This window comes from Nerophis ophidion, linkage group LG18, assembly GCF_033978795.1.
Source record: "Nerophis ophidion isolate RoL-2023_Sa linkage group LG18, RoL_Noph_v1.0, whole genome shotgun sequence".
NCBI lineage: Eukaryota > Metazoa > Chordata > Actinopteri > Syngnathiformes > Syngnathidae > Nerophis > Nerophis ophidion.
In genome coordinates, this window is record NC_084628.1 from 31051306 (window position 1) to 31073058 (window position 21753).

The window sequence follows — 21753 nt, forward strand, 5'->3', positions numbered from 1 at the left end:
GACCCGTGATCTGAAACAAGAGGGTAGCTTTTCAAAATAAAATACATAGATCACAAGACAGAACCGCGGTGTGACAAACATATGTTGCTCCAAAACCTGTATGTACCTTTCAGCATTAATGGTGCCTTCACAGATGTGTAAGTTACCCATGCCTTGGGCACTAATACACCCCCATACCATCACAGATGCTGGCTTTTGAACTTTGCGCCTATAACAATCCGAATGGTTATTTTCCTCTTTGTTCTGGAGGACACCACATCCTCTGTTTCCAAATATAATATAAAATGTGGACTTGTCAGATCACAGAACACCTTTCCACTTTGCATCAGTCCATCTTAGGTGATCTCGGGCCCAGTCAAGCCAGCAGCATTTCAAGATATTGTTGATAAATGGGTTTGGCTTTGCATAGTAGAGTTTTAACCTGCACTTACAGATGTAGCGACCAACTGTAGTTACTGACAGTGGTTTTATTAAATGTTCCTGAGCCCATGTAATGATATCCTTGACACACTGATGTCGGTTTTTGATGCAGTACCGCCTGAGGGATCAAAAGTTTGTAATACCATCGCTTACGTGCAGTGATTTCTCCAAATTCTCTGAACTTTTTAATGATTTTACGGACCGTAGATGGTAAAATCCCTAAATTCCTTGCAATAGCTCGTTGAGAAATGTTGTTCTAAAACTGTTCGACAATTTGCTCACAAATTGGTGACCCTCACCCCATCCTTGTTTGTGAATTACTTAGCATTTCATGGAAGCTGCTTTTATACCCAATCATGGCACCCACCTGTTCCCAATTAGCCATATAAGTGTTTGATGAGCATTCCTCAACTTTAACAGTATTTATTGCCACCTTTCCCAACTTCTTTGTCTCATGTTGCTGGCATCAAATTCTAAAGTTAATGATTATTTGCACAAAAAAATTTTTTTTATGAGTTTGAACATCAAATATGTTGTCTTTGTAGTGCATTCAATTGAATGTGGGTTGAAAAGGATTCGCAAATCATTGTATTCTGTTTATATTTACATCTAACACAATTCTCCAACTCATATGGAAACAGGGTTTGTACTTGCCAACCCTCCCGATTTTCCCGGGAGACTCCCGAATTTTAGTGCCCCTGCCAAAAATCTCCCAGGGCAACCATTCTCCCGATTTCCACCCGGACAACAATATTGAGGGCGTGCCTTAAAGACCCTGCCTTTAGCGTCCTCTCTCACCTGAAAAGGAGACTATCACATATGTCTCCGTTATCCACGCGCAACATCCGGATTCCCATCATGCATTGCTTCAAAACTACGGCAAGTAGTTATGTCCAAAAACATAACAGAGACGAAGCAGAAGAACGAAGAAGAGACATGGCGACGGCAAGTAAGAAGAAGAAGTACGCTTGCAAGGTCCAAAATGGTTGGAAAAAATAATTACAGTTCATCCAGGACATCTCGAAGCAAATTTTGTCGATCAGACTTCTCCATTGAACACGGTGGACGAACGGTTATACTCATTCATGAACGGTATAAAAAATACTTGAAAATATATACTACTAAAGACAGGATATAAACTAACATACAACATTTAAAGGGGAACATTATCACCAGACCTATGTAAGCGTCAATATATACCTTGATGTTGCAGAAAAAAGACCATATGTTTTTTTAACCGATTTACGAACTCTAAATGGGTGATTTTGGCGATTTAAATGCCTTTCAATTGATAGCCTGTCAAGCAATGACCTTTGACCTGTGACGTCACAACGTGAAACGATCCGCCATTTTCTCAATCTTATTACACGCACCAAGTCAAATCAGCTCTGTTATTTTCCGTTTTTTCGACTGTTTTCCTGTACCTTGGAGACATCATGCCTCGTGGATATCCTGCGACACTCAAAGCAGATGCATTTCCAATGATAAAGTCAACAAAATCTGCAATATTGGAAAATAGACCACCACTGAATCTGCCCGAGTGCGAGCTATTCAGGCACGACGGCAGTCTCTTCCTGCAGACGAGCGAGGTAAACCCCCTGGATATGATTTATGCCACTTCTTTTTCTGTCTCATTTTGTCCACCAAACTTATAAGGTTGTGCATGAATGCATAAAGGTGAGTTTTGTTGATGTTATTGACTTATGCGGAGTGTGCTAATCAGACATATTTGATCACGGCATGACTGCAAGCTAATCGATGCTAACATGCTATTTAGGCTAGCTGTATGTACATATTGCATCGTTATGCCTCATCTGTAGCTATATTTGCATCCAGCCTTTCCCTCCACCCACATTTAATGCCAAACAAACACATACCAATCGTTGTTTAGAAGGCGATCGCCGAATTCGTCCTCGCTTCCTCCTGTGCCGCTGTCTGTCGTGATATGGCTCAATAGCTTCAGTTTCTTCTTCAATTTCGTTTTCGCTACCTGTCTCCATAATCCAACCATCCGTTTCAATACATGCGTAATCTGCTGAATCACTTACAGCGCTGAAATCCGAGTTTAAATCCGAGCTAATATCGCTATACCTTTGTGTGCTATCCGCCATGTTTGTTTCTGTGTGGTCACGCTGTGACGTCACAGGATAATGGACGGGTGGATATAACGACGGTTAAAATCAGGCACTTTGAAGCCGTTTTTTGTTATATTGCATGATGGGTAAAATTTTCAGAAAAACTTCGAAAAATAAAATAAGCCACTGGGAACTGATTTTTATTGGTTTTAACCCTTCAGAAATTGTGATAATGTTCCCTTTTAAGCTAACAGATCAAATTCAAGTCGCTGTCAGCTTGAACAAAGTCTAAGATAAGATTCAAGGTGAAGTAGAACAATTTGGCGTTTGGTGCCCCCGGGGGTACGGAGGTGGGGGTGTGGTGGGGATGTTGCGGTGGCACAGGCGGCTAACGACAACAGCGAGCAGTTGCGTCCACCGCGTCGGCTTTTTGTGGATCATCAGCAATTCCTCACGGCAACTGGTCCCCCTCCCCCCGCCTCCCCGCCCCCCCTCCATGACAGTTGTTTCATGTGGGGCCGACAGGAAGTGACCATATTGGGCGAGTGGATTATCTCTGACTCTCCAGCCTGCTGATCATCCACTTTGTCACAAAGTGGGAGGGGGGCGGGGCTTGGAGCAGCAGAGCAACTCGAGCGGCCAATCAGAGGGGAGCTTGTTTTTCTTTTTTTTCCTTTCACTTCTTTTCCCTCTTCCACACTTTTACCCCCCTGACCCCTCTTTCTCAAGGGGGGCCCCTCTAGTGTGTGTGTGTGGGCCACAAGGGGGAGGGGGACTTGGCAGCTCCTTTGATCAGCAAAGCATAAACAAGAGGGGGGCTTGAAAATAGCTTGCATTGTGGTGGTGGTGGGGGGGGGGGGGGGGGGGTACTGAGTCAGACTCTCTCTCTCTTTGGGATGAAGGGCGAGTGGCAGGTTGGGCCTAAAAACAAGACTTTGGTGCTCCGGGACCCAGTGAAGGTAGTTTTTTCGGCCATGTTGTAAACATAGGAGTGGCCCCCCCCTGACCCCCCCACATAAACAATGTGTTGTGTTGGAGACGAGGGCGTGAAGAAGAGAAGAAGAAGAGGTCTGAGGTCGTAGCTCAGTCTGCGCTTTTGTCCAGCAGGTGAAGGCTTTGTCAAAGTGGCGCCGGAGCAGCGACACCGTGCCCCAGGGGGGCCTGGGGGGACCCCTGTGTTGAGCCCTGGGACTGACCCTCCCTCAATAGAGAGGAGGTTTCCATCTTCATCTTGTTCAGCTGCACTATTACCTCCGTCAAGGCCCCAAAATGCACTTGCACAAACAGGAAGTTGTTTTGTTGACTCTCATTTTGCTGCAACACCAAACAGGAAGTAATTTTGTTGATTTTCATTTTGCTGCAACACCAAACAGGAAGTAGTTTTGTTAAATTTAATTTCGTTGGAACACCGAACAGGAAGTAGTTTTGTTGACTTTCACTTTGCTGCAACACCAAACAGGAAGTCGTTTTGTTGACTCATTTTGCTGCAACACCAAACAGGAAGTAGTTTTGTTGACTTAAATCTTGGTGCAACACAAAATATGAAGTAATATTTTCGACTTTCATTTTGCTACAACACCAAATAGGAAGTAGTTTTGTTGACTTTTATTTTGCTAGAACATTAAACAGGAAGTACTTTTGTTAACTCGCATTTTGCTGCAGCACCAAACAGGAAGTAGTTTTTTTGACTTGCATTTTGCTGCAACACCAAACAGGAAGTGGTTTTGTTGACTTTCATTTTTCTGCAACACCAGACAGGACGTACTTTTGTTGACTTGCGTTTTTCTGCAACACCAAACAGGATGTAGTTTTGTTGACTTTCATTTTGCTGCAACACCAAACAGGAAGTAGTTTTGTTGACTTTAAGGTTTTACTACTTACGTATAAAATACTACACGGTCTAGCTCCATCCTATCTTGCCGATTGTATTGTACCATATGTCCCGGCAAGAAATCTGCGTTCAAACGACTCCGGCTTATTAGTGATTCTCAAAGCCCAAAAAAAGTCTGCGGGCTATAGAGCGTTTTTCGTTCGGGCTCCAGTACTCTGGAATGCCCTCCCGGTAACAGTTCGAGATGCCACCTGTGTAGAAGCATTTAAGTCTCACCTTAAAACTCATTTGTATAGTCTAGCCTTTAAATAGACTCCCTTTTTAGACCAGTTGATCTGCCGTTTCTTTTCTTTTTCTCCTATGTCCCACTCTCCCTTGTAGAGGGGGTCCGGTCCGATCCGGTGGCCATGTATTGCTTGCCTGTGTATCGGCTGGGGACATCTCTGCGCTGCTGATCCGCCTCCGCTTGGGATGGTTTCCTGCTGGCTCCGCTGTGAACGGGACTCTCGCTGCTGTGTTGGATCCGCTTTGGACTGGACTCTCGCGACTGGACTCTCGCGACTGTGTTGGATCCATTGTGGATTGAACTTTCACAGTATCATGTTAGACCCGCTCGACATCCATTGCTTTCCTCCTCTTCAAGGTTCTCATAGTCATCATTGTCACCGACGTCCCACTGCGTGTGAGTTTTCCTTGCCCTTATGTGGTCCTACCGAGGATGTTGTAGTAGTTTGTGTTGTGGTTTGTGCAGCCCTTTGAGACACTAGTGATTTAGGGCTATATAAGTAAACATTGATTGATTGATTGATTGATTGACTTTCCTTTTGCTGCAACACCAAACAGGAAGTTGTTTTGTTAACTTGCATTTTTCTGCAACACCAAACAGGAAGTAGTTTTGTTGACTTTCATTTTTCTGCAACACCAAAAAGAAAGTGGTTTTGTTGACTCATTTTGTTGCAACATCAAACAGGAAGTACTTTTGTTGACTTCCATTTTTCTGCAACACTAAACAAGAAGTAGTTTTGTTGACTTTCATTTTGCTACAACACCAAACAGGAAGTAGTTGTGTTGACTCTCATTTTGCTGCAACACCAACAGGAAGTAGTTTTGTTAACTTTCATTTTGCTGCAACAACAAATACTTTCATTAGTGATGGCACATTTTACATTTCCACACATACATTACCAATAACCCATACCAATTTTTTATACTTTATTTTGTATTCATGCTAATTTGTTCAATAGTAAAATGTAGTGATTTTCCGGGACTGTGGAGCCACACCCACTAAATTTTGGAAGGAAAACAAATTGTTTCCATATATAAGTCGCACAGGACTATAAGTCACATAAATATACATAGTGAAATGAGTTATTTACACAGAAATATTTCTTCACATACCTAAATTGTTTCCAATCAGTGTCTGTAACAGGGCATTAAAACGGCTGATCAAACAAAACGTCGGTCATGGTCATGGACCCATGTCGTGAGTGTGTGTTTGTAACCATATGTGACGTCATGTGCGACAAAGGCATCAAAATATTGTTTTGTTTGATTCGATGCAAGTTGGTAACCGTTGGAGTTCGTTGGGTCAAAGGCAGTGGTTCTTAACCTTGTTGGAGGTACCGAACCCCACCAGTTTCATATGCGCAGTCACCGAACCCTTCTTTAGTGAAAAATAAATGGTTTTATTTTTTTTTCATATTCAAGAAAAAGCTATATTTTTTACTAGTGCACAAAATGAACCTTGCATGAACATCACCTTGTTCAAAGAACAAAACCAACACAGTGCATGAACTCACAACATTTTACACACCTTACACACATTTCCATGAATTGATTAACGTGGACCCCGATTGAAACAAGTTGAAAACTTATTTGGGTGTTACCATTTTAGTGGTCAATTGTATGGAATATGTACTGTACTGTGTAAACTGTACTGTTTCATATAATGTATTCTCTTCCTTTGCAATCTGCTAGTAAAAGTTTCAAATCGATCAATCAAACAACCTGCAAATCAGGTGGAAAATTTGAGGGAACATTGTTTGGGGGTATCCATAATACGCTGATAGGGAGAACTTTTTATTTACCCCTGAGGCCAACTCAACGAACCCCTAGAGTTCGATTGAACCCAGGTTAAGAACCACTGGGCTAAGGTCTTACATCAGGGGTCTTACATCAGGGGTCTCAAACCCGCGACCTGTGGGCCAACACAAGAAGAAACGCAAAGAGCAACTTCCTGTAAGCAAGCTGATGCGTCCGTGATGTTTTCCTGGGAACCCTACAAATATACGTGTTGTACCTTCTTGAAATATACCTTTATATAGGAATGGATTCTTGGTTCAAACCTACTTTTGATCCAGAATCGATTCTTGATCCAGTATCGATTTTTGATTCAGAATTGATTCTTGATTCAGGATGGATTCTTGATTTAGAATGGATTTTTGATTCAAACAGATTCCTGAATCGGATTTGATTGTTGATTCAGAATCGATCTTTGATTCATAATCAATTCTTTATTCAGAATCGATTCTTGATTCAGAATGGATTTTTGATTCAGAAGGGATTCTTAGATTTCAAAGAGATTTTTGATTCAGAATCGTTTCTTGATTCAAACTAATTCTTGTTCCAGAATTGATTCTTGATTCAAACAGATTCTTGATTCAGAATCGATTCCTAATTCAAACAGATTTTGACAATGTATTATTTGGTATAACAATTTTGATAACATTTTTTCAAACGCATGAAGATGGCCCAAAGCCGTCTTTTTAAAAATGAATTCTTAAAAAAAGTATTTTTTTTTTTATTTCAATCGATTTTTGGACCTTCTAATCAGGAGGAATAAGACTTGGCATTGGGAGGTGAAAGGATGAAGGATGGAGTCAGGTAGTGATAAGGTGATTTTGGAGTGAACACTGAGATGGAGAAAGTTGATTCTTCAAAGTAGTCCACACAAACATGTTGTGAGTCATATTGCACACCTGAGGAGATGTGTTATTTTAGTGGACTAATGAGGGTGAAGGTTGGCTCACAGCAAAGGTCACTCATTGACTGCCTTGTTGTCGGAGCGCACGCGTATGACTGCAGAAATGTTTGCTAACTGTGGTGAGGAAAACATCCTGACACTTGAGTTGCAGCAGACTGGTCACTTCCTGCTTGAATAAAGTCATTGTCTGCCACTTCCTGCTTGACTTAAGTCATTGTCTACTGCTCACTTCCTGTTTGACTAAAGTCAATGTCTTCTCACTTCTGTTTGATTTAAGTTATTGTCTGCTCACTTCCTTCTTGACTAAAGTCATTATCTGCTCACTCCCTGTGTGACTAAAGTAATTTTTCTCACTTACTGTATGACTAAAGTCATTGTCTGCTCACTTCCTGTTAGCCTAAAGTTATTGACTGCTCACTTCCTCCTTGACTAAAGTCATTTTCAGGTCACTTCCTGTTTGACTAAAGTTATTGACTTCTCACTTCTGTTTGACTTACGTTATTGTCTGCTCACTTCCTGTTTAATTAAGTCATTGTCTGCTCACTTCTTGCTTGACTAAAGTCATTGTCTGGTCACTTCCTGCTTGACTAAAGTGATTTCCTGCTCACTTCCTGCTTGATAACATATTTCTTCTCACTTCCTGTTTGACTAAAGTCATTATCTGCTCACTTCCTGCTTGGCTAAAGTCCTTCTTCTCACTTCCTGTATGACTAAAGTAATTGTTTGCTCACTTCCTGTTTGCCTAAAGTCATTGTCTGTTCACTTCCTACTTGACTAAAGTCATTGTCTGCTCACTTCTTGTTTGACTAAATTCATTTTCAGGTCACTTCCTACTTGAATAAAGACATTGTCTGCCACTTCCTGCTTGACTTAAGTCATTGTCTATTGCTCACTTCCTGTTTGACTAAAGTCATTGTCTGCGCACTTCCTGATTGACTAAAGTCATTGTCTGAGCACTTCCTGTTTGACTAAGGTCATTGTCTGCTCACTTCCTGCTTGACTAAAGCAATTATTTTTCATTTCCTGCCTGACTAAAGTCATTGTTTGCGCACTTCCTGTTTGACTAAAGTCATTGTCTGCGCACTTCCCGATTGACTAGAGTCATTGTCTGAGCACTTCCTGTTTGACTAATGTCATTGTCTGCTCACTTCCTGCTTGACTAAAGTAATTGTCTCCTCACTTCCTGTTTGAATTAAGTCATTGTCTTCTCACTTCCTGTTTGACTTAAGTTATTGTCTCCTCTCTTCCTGCTTGACTTACATCATTGTCTGCTCACTTCCTCTTTGACTTATGTCATTGTCTGCTCACTTCCTGTTTAAATAAAATCATTGTCTGCTCACTTCTTGCTTGACTAAAGTCATTGTCTGCTCACTTCCTCTTTGACTTATGTCATTGTCTGCTCACTTCCTGCTTGACAAAAGTCATTGTCTGCTCACTTCCTGTTCAAATTATCAATCAATCAATCAATCAATGTTTACTTATATAGCCCTAAATCACTAGTGTCTCAAAGGGCTGCACAAACCACCACGACATCCTCGGTAGGCCCACATAAGGGCAAGGAAAACTCACACCCAGTGGGACATCGGTGACAATAATGATCCAGTGGGACGTCTGTGACAATAATGATTATGAGAACCTTAGAGAGGAGGAAAGCAATGGATGTCGAGCGGGTCTAACATGATACTGTGAAAGTTCAATCCACAATGGATCCAACACAGTCGCGAGAGTCCAGTCCAAAGCGGGTCCAACTCAGCAGCGAGAGTCCCGTTCACAGCGGAGCCAGCAGGAAACCATCCCAAGCGGAGGCGGATCAGCAGCGCAGAGATGTCCCCAGCCGATACACAGGCAAGCAGTACATGGCCACCGGATCGGACCGGACCCCCTCCACAGGGGAGAGTGGGACATAGAAGAAAAAGAAAAGAAACAGCAGATCAACTGGTCTAAAAAGGGAGTCTATTTAAAGGCTACAGTATACAAATGAGTTTTAAGGTGAGACTTAAATGCTTCTACTGAGGTGGCATCTCGAACTGTTACCGGGAGGGCATTCCAGAGTACTGGAGCCCGAACGGAAAACGCTCTATAGCCCGCAGACTTTTTTTGGGCTTTGGGAATCACTAACAAGCCGGAATCCTTTGAACGCAGATTTCTTGCCGGGACATATGGTACAATACAATCGGCAAGATAGGATGGAGCTAGACCGTGTAGTATTTTATACGTAAGTAGTAAAACCTTAAAGTCACATCTTAAGTGCACAGGAAGCCAGTGCAGGTGAGCCAGTACAGGCGTAATGTGATCAAACTTTCTTGTTCTTGTCAAAAGTCTAGCAGCCGCATTTTGTACCAACTGTAATCTTTTAATGCTAGACATGGGGAGACCCGAAAATAATACGTTACAGTAGTCGAGGCGAGACGTAACAAACGCATGGATAATGATCTCAGCGTCCTTAGTGGACAGAATGGAGCGAATTTTAGCGATATTACGGAGATGAAAGAAGGCCGTTTTAGTAACGCTTTTAATGTGTGCCTCAAAGGAGAGAGTTGGGTCGAAGATAATACCCAGATTCTTTACCGTGTCGCCTTGTTTAATTGTTTGGTTGTCAAAGGTTAGAGTTGTATTATTAAATAGAGTTCGGTGTCTAGCAGGACCGATAATCAGCATTTCCGTTTTTTTGGCATTGAGTTGCAAAAAGTTAGCGGACATCCATTGTTTAATTTCATTAAGACACGCCTCCAGCTGACTACAATCCGGCGTGTTGGTCAGCTTTAGGGGCATGTAGAGTTGGGTGTCATCAGCATAACAGTGAAAGCTAACACCGTATTTGCGTATGATGTCACCTAGCGGCAGCATGTAGATGCTGAAGAGTGCAGGGCCAAGGACCGAACCCTGGGGAACTCCACACGTTACCTTAACGTAGTCCGAGGTCACATTGTTATGGGAGACACACTGCATCCTATCAGTAAGATAAGAGTTAAACCAAGACAGGGCTAAGTCTGACATACCAATTCGTGTTTTGATACGTTCTAATAAAATATTATGATCGACGGTATTGAAAGCAGCGCTAAGATCGAGGAGCAGCAACATAGATGACGCATCAGAATCCATCGTTAGCAATAGATCATTAGTCATTTTTGCGAGGGCTGTCTCCGTCGAGTGATTTGCCCTGAAACCGGATTGAAAGGTTTCACATAGATTGTTAGACGCTAAGTGTTCATTTAACTGCTCCGCAACAATTTTTTCGAGGATTTTTGAAATAAAGGGAAGGTGAGACACCGGTCGGTAGTTTACCATGAGGTCAGGATCAAGGTTAGGTCTTTAAAGAAGAGGATGAATAACCGCTTTTTTGAATGCTAGGGGAACAGTGCCCGAGGAAAGTGATAAGTTTATAATATTTAGCACTGATGGACCTAATAATACAAAGAGCTCCTTGATCAGTTTCCCAGGAAGAGGGTCAAGTAAACATGTTGTTTGTTTTATTCCATTTACACGTTGTAACAATTCCTCTAATGTTATTTCCTCAAAACGAGAGAAACTATTTTGGAGGGCAGTATCCGCCGTATATACAATCGTGTCAGTGTTAATAGAACCCCGTTGTAGCTGGGACGCATTGTCTTTAATCTCCTTTCTAATGACTTCAATTTTCTTACTAAAGAATTGCATAAAGTCATCAGCTGAGTGGGTGGAGCTACTGGAAGGAGTCCCTTGTTGGGTAAGCGATGCTACCGTACTAAACAAAAATTTAGGATCGTTTTTATTACGGTGGATGAGATTTGAGTAATAATTAGCTTTAGCTAAGGTAAGCATGCGTTTATAAGTTATTAAACCATCACTAAATGCTTGATGGTGCACCTCAAGTTTAGTCGTGCGCCATTTGCGTTCCAGCTTTCTGCATAATAATTTCTGAGCTCTAGTTTCTTCTGTAAACCACGGGGTGCGCTTTTTTGGAGCCTTTTTTAACTTTAGCGGTGCTATGTTATCAATGGTTTCGCGCAGGGCGTCGTTAAAGTTGTTAGTGAGGTTATCAATAGAGCCCACATACTTAGTCATTGTCTGCCACTTCCTGCTTGACTTAAGTCATTGTCTACTCACTTCCTGCTGGACAAAAGTCATTGTCTGCTCACTTCCTGCTTGACTAAAGTCATTCTCCTAATTTCCTGCTTGACTAAAGTTATTGTCAGCTCACTTCCTGCTTGACTAAAGTCATTGTCTCCTCACTTCCTGCTTGAATAAAGTCTTTGTCTCATCACTCCCTGTTTGACTAAAGTTGTGGTCTCTTCACTTTCCGCTTGACTAAAGTCATTGTCTGCTCACCTCCTGTTTGACTTACATCATTGTCTGCTCACTTCCCCTTTGACTTATGTCATTGTCTGCTCACTTCTTGTTTGAATAAAATCATTGTCTGCTCACTTCTTGCTTGACTAAAGTCATCTTCTGCTCACTTTCTGCTTGACTAAAGTCATTGTCTGCTCACTTCATGTTCGAATTAAGTCATTGTCTGCCACTTCCTGCTTGACTTAAGTCATTGTCTACTCACTTCCTCTTGGACGAAAGACATTGTCTGCTCACTTCCTGCTTGACTAAAGTCATTCTCCTAATTTCCTGTTTGACTAAAGTTATTTCCTCCTCACTTCCTGCTTGACTAACGTCATTGTCTCCTCACTTCCTGTTTGACTAAAGTCACTGTCAGGTCACTTCCTGTTTTACTAAAGTCATTGTCTGCTTACTTCCTGTTTGACTAAAGTCATTGTCTGCTCACTTCATGTTCTAATTAAGTCATTGTCTGCCACTTCCTGCTTGACTTAAGTCATTGTCTACTCACTTCCTGTTGGACGAAAGACATTGTGTGCTCACTTCCTGCTTGACTAAAGTCATTCTCCTAATTTCCTGTTTGACTAAAGTTATTTCCTCCTCACTTCCTGCTTGACTAACGTCATTGTCTCCTCACTTCCTGTTCGACTAAAGTCATTGTGTGCTCACTTCCTTCTTGACTAGTCATTCTCCTCATTTCCTGTTTGACTAAAGTCACTGTCAGGTCACTTCCTGTTTGACTAAAGTCACTGTCTGCTCACTTCCTGTTTGACTAAAGTCATTGTCTGCTAACTTCCTGCTTGACTAAAGTCATTGTCAGGTCACTTCCTGTTTGACTAAAGTCATTGTCTGCTTACTTCCTGTTTGAGTAAAGTCATTGTCTGCTTACTTCCTGTTTGATTAAAATGGTGGTCTCATCTCCCTGCAGCCACATTGACCAGACCACCACTTGGCAGGACCCCCGCAAGGCCCTCCTGCAGATGAACCAGGCCCCCCCGCCCAGCTCGGTGCCGGTCCAGCAGCAGAACCTGATGAACCCGGCCAGCGGTGCGTGTTTGCTCCTCTCCCATACTTGTGTCTGCTTGCTAGTCGTTGCACCTCAGCCAGGTTCCTCACTCTCGCGCCGCACTGCTGGAATTCACCCGGGGCGAGGTGAGACCGAGGCAGAACGTGACAAGTCCTGTCTAACATGTTTTGGACTCCCACACTTGGCACGTCATACATCTCCCTTTCACTCAGGAGCCACACTTTCATATTTGGGCGTTCAGCCTTCTTTACTTACTGGAAAGGAAGTGCTGCACAATGACCCACAGCAGTACAGTGGAACCTGCTGAAGTCCTGGAACATCTCCAAGTCCTGCTTCAGTGTATAAGCCACACCCACTACATCTCAGAAAGAAAAAAACATTGTTTTCCATATATAAGCCACAGGTATATACGTTATGGAATGACTTATTTACGCAGAAATATTTTTTAATATACTGTACCTGAATTGTTTTCAAACAGTGTCTGCAACACAGCAGTAAAACGGCTGATGAAACAAAACAGAAGTCATGGTCATGCGCAAGATAGCTCTCCAATCAGCTAAACCGACTCAATAACTCCACGGTGATGTTTTGGTGAATTTACTGAAGAATTTTTGAAAGTGAAACTATATAAAAAGTTAATAATACTAACACAGACACTCGTAGACCTGTTAGCATATGAGCTAATGCGAACGACGCTAGCTTTGTTAAATCATGATAGCAGGTACAAATATGCATGTAAACACACCTGCAGACATCACACATGGGACACTTTAGTCAGTAAGAATTGTTTTAGTTATATGGTAGAACTTGCTTGGGCCGATGAACGAAGAATCCATGCAAGTAGAAATGCAATTGACGACTCGAAGACCAAACAAAAATATAAAATCAATAATAGTAAGCAAATGCTGCTAAACAGACTCAATATTTCCACGGTGACGTTTTGGTTAAATTTACTGAGGAATTTGTGAAAGTGAAACAATACAAAAAGAATCTAAGTTAATAATACGAACACGGACACTTGTAAACCTGTTAGCATGTTAGCTAGCAAATACATTACGATAGCATGTACAAATATGCATGAAAACCCTCCTACAGACAAAGAATTGTTTTAGTTATATTGTAAAACTTGCTTGGACCGATGAATGAAAAATCCATACAGGTAGAAATGCAATGGACGACTCGAAGACCAGACAAAAATATAAAATCAATAATAGTAAGCAAATGCTGCTAAACTGACTCAATATTTCCACGGTGACATTTTGGTGAATTTACTGAAGAATTTGTGAAAGTGAAACAATACAAAAAGAATCTAAGTTAATAATACGAACACGGACACTTGTAAACCTGTTAGCATGTTAGCTAGCAAATACATTACGATAGCACATACAAAAATGCATGAAAACCATCCTACAGACAAAGAATTGTTGTAGTTGTATTGTAAAACTAGCTTGGACCGATGAACGAAGAATCCATATAAGTAGAAATGCAATGGATGACTCGAAGACCAAACAAAAATATAAAATCAATAATAGTAAGCAAATGCTGCTAAACAGACTCAATATTTCCACGGGGACGTTTTGGTGAATGTACTGAGGAATTTGTGAAAGTGAAACAATACAAAAGGAATCTAAGTTAATAATACAAACACGGACACTTGTAAACCTGTTAGCATGTTAGCTAGCAAATACATTACGATAGCACGTACAAAAATGCATGAAAACCATCCTACAGACAAAGAATTGTTTTAGTTGTATTGTAAAACTTGCTTGGACCGATGAACGAAGAATCCATATAAGTAGAAATGCAATGGACGACTCAAAGACCAAAGAAAAATATAAAATCAATAATAGTAAGCAAATGCTGCTAAACAGACTCAATATTTCCACGGGGACGTTTTGGTGAATGTACTGAGGAATTTGTGAAAGTGAAACAATACAAAAGGAATTTAAGTTAATAATACAAACACAGACACTTGCAAACCTGTTAGCATGTTAGCTAACAAATACATTACGATAGCACTTACAAATATGCATGAAAACCCTCCTACAGACAAAGAATTGTTTTAGTTATATTGTAAAACTTGCTTGGACTGATGAATGAAGAATCCATACAAGTAGAAATGCAATGGACGACTCGAAGACCAAACAAAAATATAAAATCAATAATAGTAAGCAAATGCTGCTCAACAGACTCAATATTTCCACGGTGACGTTTTGATTAATTTACTGAGGAATTTGTGACGGACAAAGAATTGTTTGTTATATTGTAAAACTTGCTTGGACTGATGAATGAAGAATCCAAACGAGTAGATTCGCTATTGACGGCTACTTCCAGTTTGAATCTTTAAACAGCGGGAATTCACATTCACCCAAAAAAGATGGCGCCATGTCCCAAACAATGACGCACTTCTTCAGTGTCTCTGCTTGTGTTTCATGACAACTATTTGCATTATGGTCGTCAGCAAAGAATAAGCCATAGATTAGCCGCAGAGCTCAAAGCGCAGGAAAAAAAGTAGCGTCTTATAGTCCGGAATTATTGTCACCAATGTCCCACTGGGTGTGAGTTTTCCTACCGAGGATGTCGTGGTGGTTTGTGCAGCCCTTTGAGACACTAGTGATTTAGGGCTATATAAGTAAACATTGATTGATTGATTGAATTTAGGGTAATGGGCATGAAGGTTTTAATAGGAGCGATGAATAATCGTAAAAGGTTGTTTCTTTTTCCTTCGCCCTCGCCGCCATTTGAGTGACAGACACCTTGATCCTGGCGTTTGTTTGTCTTCAAACAGGAAGACAGAGGTCTCACTCTGTGCATCGCTCCCAGCACCTTCATTTAAAAGTAAGATTAACTGAACGCAGTGAGCTCTCTTTTCACTCAATCTTCGTCTGAGTGGGTGGAGAGTGGGAGGGCCATCTTTACACAGACAGGAAGTACAGAAGGAGAACCTCTCTACAAGTCACCAAAATAAGAGACAGATGGTGATTACAAAGCAAAATGTCCCGTTGTGTAATATTTCATCTTCGGATCAGATAGGCAATATGAGCCCATCAACACGAATAAACCAGCAAGAATGCCGTGATTACGTGATGGAAATAAACAAAAAGACAATGTATGACCTTTATGTTCAATATTTATTTAAGTTAAAGCTTTGCTGACATAAATAAGTACATTTTATTTTAGTGTTTATTTATTTATTGAGGATTAAGTTATTTACCGTCCAATTACAGCACAAAGATAAACAATTCTACAGTAATAAAAAAAAATTAATGTATCGTTAATATCATACATTATGATTATCCATCCATCCATCCATCCATCCATTTTCTACCGCTTGTCCCCTTTTGGGGTCGCGGGGGGTACTGGAGCCTATCTCAGCTGCATTATATAACATTATAAACATTATTAATGTCATATATTATGATTATATGACATTATACATATTTTTAATATCACATATCATTATATTACATTATAAACATTAATAATGTCATACATTAGGATTATATTACATTATAAACACTATCATATATTTTGATTATATTACATTATAAACAATGTTATCATATATTATGATTATATTACATTATAAACATTATTAATATCATATATTATGATTATGTTACATTATAAACATTATTAATATTGTATATTATTACTATATTACATTGTAAACATTAAAATTTCATATATTATGATTATATTACAGTATAAATATTATCATATATTATGATTATATTACATTATAAACATTATTAATATCATATATTTTGATTATATTACATTATAAATATTATTGATATCATATATTATGAATAAATTACATTATAAACATTATCTTATATTTTGATTATATTACATTATAAACATTGTTATCATATATTATGATTATATTACATTATAAAAATGAATATCATACATTATGATTATATTACATTATAAACCATATTAATATCATATATTATGACTATATAACATTATAAATATTAAAATGTCAGATATTATTATCATAATATTACAGTATAAATGTGATCATATATTATGATTATATTACATTATAAACATTATTAATATCATATGTTATGATTATATTACATTGTAAACATTATTAATATCATATATTATAATTAAACTACATTATAAACATTATTAATACCATATATTATGATTAAATTGCATTATAAAGATTATCATATATTTTGATTATATTACATTATAAACATTGTTATCATATTTTAGGATTATATTACATTATAAACATTATTAATATCATATATTATGACTATATTACATTATAAACATTAAAATGTCATATATTATGATTGTATTACATTATAAACATTATTATTATCATATATCATGACTAAATTACATTATAAACATTAAAATGTCATATATTATGATTATATTACAGTATAAACATTATCATATATTATAATTATATCACAATATAAACATTATTAATATAATTTATTATGATTATATTACATTATAAACACTCAATCTGCACCATTTTGAGGAAAAACCTAATTGCTATTTTTCTCTCTAAAATTGCAATTGGGTCCGCGATTTTTATATTTTATAGATAAAAATGCATAAAAGTGTGGAAAAAAAGGAGAAAAGGAAGACATTTAGACTGTCAGTCAACTTAATCTTGTCTCAAGGTGCCACACATTACAACAATATGCAATCATTTACTTTCGTCATTCAGATGTTGCTTACGTCATGCTCTTATTCTGAAGAAATACTCTTTAACAACTATACAGTGTTTATAATATAATCATAATATATAATAATAATAATAATAATGCAAGTAACCATTTAAAAGGATGTAAACTTGTATTTCTCGTTACTGTAGAATTGTTCACCTTTGTGCTGTAATTGGAAGGTAAATAACTTTTATTTTGAAATAATAAACAAAAAATAAAATAGACTCTTATTTCTGTAAGCAAAGATACTATTTAACATCCTAACGTGAGTTTTTTTTCACAGTTAGAACAACTAGGTTGGACTTTTGTTTGTTGTCATCACGTGATCATGGCATTGCCGCTTGTTCGTTGATGGGCTCATATTGCCCATTGAAACGGAAGCTGTAATATTACCACCACGCTTTGTAATCGTGTTCCATTTTTCCTTCTTTGCAGTCCTCTCTGTCCGTACTTCCTGTGTGTGTCGGGCTAACGACAAAGATTGTGAATGAGTGAAAAGAGGGCTCACTGCATTCAGTTAATTATACCGCTGAATGAATGGTGCTGTGAGAGCGATGCACAGAGTGAGACCTCTGTCTTCCTGTTTGATTGCCACTTTTGCGATAACGTTATGGCACCCACTTAAAAGTACAAGTTGCCTCTGTATCAAAGATATTATTATATTTATCTCATTTATGACACCAAAAGATTGCAAATAAATAGATATGATCAAAATAGTATCAATCTTATGGAGATTCCCCAGCCATTTTGAGAGATGAGTAAGCACAGATCCCTTCCCCATCAACAACAATGCTAATCAAGCAGACTTTGTGGGATTACTTTGGAAGAAATGATGACCCAGAAACTTCTATTTTTGAGCCTGAATATAAGATGGATGACGTACAAGTTTTAAAGTGAAACACTAAGCATCATTTAGCAGTACTGCTAAGTGCGAAAAAAGAACGTAATACAACAACCACTTACTGTACAATGTCTGCTCTCACTAAGATACAGACTGATGGGATGTTTATATCTTTCCCTTTACATCAACAATTCAAAAGGGTTAACAAGGGGAAGTCTTCCTGCAGACTCTGTCTTGGGTTATTGTGTTTGTATCCTTCCCGAGTATCAACTGAGTGTCACAAATGATCAACTTGTAGATTTTTGTCTAAATCCTGCTAATATCCTGATGAGAGGCATGATTTATAATGTAGAATAATACAATCCACCGCTAAAAAAATTGTTAACGCTTATAGTAGCAACATTGCTAATATTTGGTTAATATTCAGGTCACGATATGTACATGGAGTATTGTTGGCGGGTTTTGAATTGTTATTTAGAGGGTTTTGTTGGCGAAATAGAGAGCCCCCATTGACCACATTATTGGCGGAGTTTTTACATATTTTATTTCTTTAGAATGCATACAAAAAATAAAACGTGTTCATGGCTTCTATAGAGATTGTGAATGATGGACATCACGTCTGTCTAATGTTTGCATATTTCCAGTGTGACTGATCAAATAACATGGTCAGGAATATTCAGAATGGCCGACTGAATTTGTGGCATTTTCTGATGGTTTGACGGTATTTTCACATACTTTGTGAATTGTAAATACATTTGGTTTAATAGACACAATGAAACACAATCAAGCATATATAGTCAACTTGTTTTTACACACTTTAAAATATGCACACATGCTCACTTTCTGCTCAGTGCAAATTCACCTTAAAAAAAGCATTTACCGACAGTAGTAGATTCGACTCCATCAACAAAATTCCTTCTATTTGACTAAAGCCGTTTGCAAAAGGTAAAAATGCCAAGCTATAGGCTACTAGGCGCTAGCAGCTACACAACAGCTGAGCACACAATAGCACACAAGCAAGCATAGGTAATAATCATTGAACAACAAAAGTTGACATTTGTCAATACAAACAAGTATCAAATAATTATATTTACATATTACTTACACATACAAAGTCTCCTAGGCAGTATTAGAACGTATCCAGTAACAAACGTGTCAGCATTTTCCCACTTACTGCTATTTCTTGGATTTGAACCCAGGACTGCAGGACCTTCGTATTGTGAGGCAGACACACTAACCCCTCTTCCACCGTGAAGCTCGGATCTTTCTGTGTGGAGTTTGCATGTTCTCCCCGTGAATGCGTGGGTTCCCTCCGGGTACTCCGGCTTCCTCCCACTTCCAAAGACATGCATCTGGGGATAGGTTGATTGGCAACACTAAATTGGCCCTAGTGTGTGAATGTTGTCTGTCTATCTGTGTTGGCCCTGCGATGAGGTGGCGACCTGTCCAGGGTGTACCTCGCCTTCTGCCCGATTGTAGCTGAGATAGGCGCCAGCGCCCCCCGCGACCCCAAAAGGGAATAAGCGGTAGAAAATGGATGGATGGATGGACTGCTATTTCTTCTATTTGATCAAAGCCATTTACAAAAGGCAAACATGCCAGGCTAAATAGGCGTCTAGGATCTAGCAGCTACACAACAGCTTAGCACACCATAGCACACAAGCTAGCACAGGTAATAGTCATTGAAAAATAAAAGGTGACAGTTGTCAATATAAACAAATATCAAATATTTATAGTTGTATATTACTTACACATACAACGTCTCCAAGTCATATTACAACATATCCAGTTACAGATGTCTGCGCATCTTTCCCCTTACTGCTTAACTTCATGAATTTCATCTATTTGACTAAAGCCATTTACAAAAGGTAAACATGCGAGGCTATAATGGCTACTAGGATCTAGCAGCTAAACAACAGCTAAGCACACAATAGCACACAAGCTAGCGTAGGTAATAATCATTGAACAATACAAGGTGACACTAGTCAATACAAACAAGAATCAAATAATTATAGTTACATATTACTTACACAATGCAGTATTAGTACGTATCCAGTAACAAATGTGTCTGCATCTTTCCACTTACTGCTTAACTTCATGAATTTCTTCTATTTGACTAAAGCCATTTACAAAAAGTAAACATGAGAGGATATATTGGCTAGTAGGCACTAGCAGCTACACAACAGCTGAGCAAACAATAGCACACAAGCTAGCGTAGGTAATAATCATTGATCAATAAAAGGTGACATTAGTATAAGGTGCTGGACATTGAGTCCGAGTGGACCTCTATTGTCGAGGCCGCTGATTGGAGCTGTGGCCGCAAGGTAGTTGGTGCCTGTCGTGGCGGTAATACTCGAACCCGTTGGTGGACACCGGCGGTAAGGGATGTCGTCAAGCTGAAGAAGGAGTCCTATCGGGTTCTTTTGGCTCATAGGACTCCGGAGGCAGTGGACAGGTACCGACAGGCCAAGCAAAAACTCGGACATGGGAAGAGTTTGGGGAAGCCATGGAAAACGACTTCTGGACGGCTTCGAAGCGATTCCGGACCACCATCCGCCGCCTCAGGAAGGGGAAGCAGTGCACTGTCAACACTGTGTATGGTGTGGATGGTGTTCTTTTGACCTCGACTGCGGATGTTGTGGATCGGTGGAAGGAATACTTCGAAGACCTCCTCAATCCTACCATCACGTCTTCCTATGAGGAAGCAGTGCCTGGGGAATCTGTGGTGGACTCTCCTATTTCTGGGGCTGAGGTTGCCGAGGTAGTTAAAAAGCTCCTCGTGGCAAGGTCCCGGGGGTGGATGAGATCCGCCCGGAGTTCCTTAAGGCTCTGGATGCTGTGGGGCTGTTTTGGTTGACAAAACTCTGCAGCATCGCGTGGACATCGGGGGCGGTACCTCTGGATTGGCAGACCGGGGTGGTGGTTCCTCTCTTTAAAAAGGGGAACCGGAGAGTGTGTTCCAACTATCGTGGGATCACACTCCTCAGCCTTCCCGGTAAGGTCTATTCAGGTTTACTGCAGAGGAGGCTACGCCGGATAGTCGAACCTCGGATTCAGGAGGAACAGTGTGGTTTTCGTCCTGGTCGTGGAACTGTGGACCAGCTCTGTACTCTCGGCAGGGTCCTTGAGGGTGCATGGGAGTTTGCCCTACCAGTCTACATGTGCTTTGTGGACTTGGAGAAGGCATTCGACCGTGTCCCTCGGGAAGTCCTGTGGGGAGTGCTCAGAGAGTATGGGGTATCGGACTGTCTGATTGTGGCGGTTCGCTCCCTGTACGATCAGTGTCAGAGCTTGGTCCGCTTTGCTGGCAGTAAGTCGGAAACGTTTCCAGTGAGAGTTGGACTCCGCCAAGGCTGTCCTTTGTCACCGATTCTTTTTAAAACATTTATGGACAGAATTTCTAGGCGCAGTCAAGGCGTTGAGGGGTTCCGGTTTGGTGGCCGCAGGATTAGGTCTCTGCTATTTGCAGATGATGTGGTCCTGATGGCTTCATCTGGCCGGGATCCTCAGCTCTCACTGGATCGGTTCGCAGCCCAGTGTGAAGCGACTGGGATGCTAATCAGCA

General features: G+C 40.0%; 1 protein-coding gene across 2 annotated transcripts in view; it reads left to right on the forward strand.

Annotated features, from left to right (window-relative positions):
* yap1 (Yes1 associated transcriptional regulator) overlaps window positions 1–21753 on the forward strand; it is an 88170-nt gene that overhangs the window by 22829 nt on the left and 43588 nt on the right. For both annotated transcript variants that reach the window (XM_061877977.1, XM_061877978.1), the window contains exon 3: window positions 12543–12661. In XM_061877977.1, coding sequence (XP_061733961.1) covers window positions 12543–12661 — 119 coding nt within the window. The remainder of the gene's footprint in view (window positions 1–12542; window positions 12662–21753) is intronic.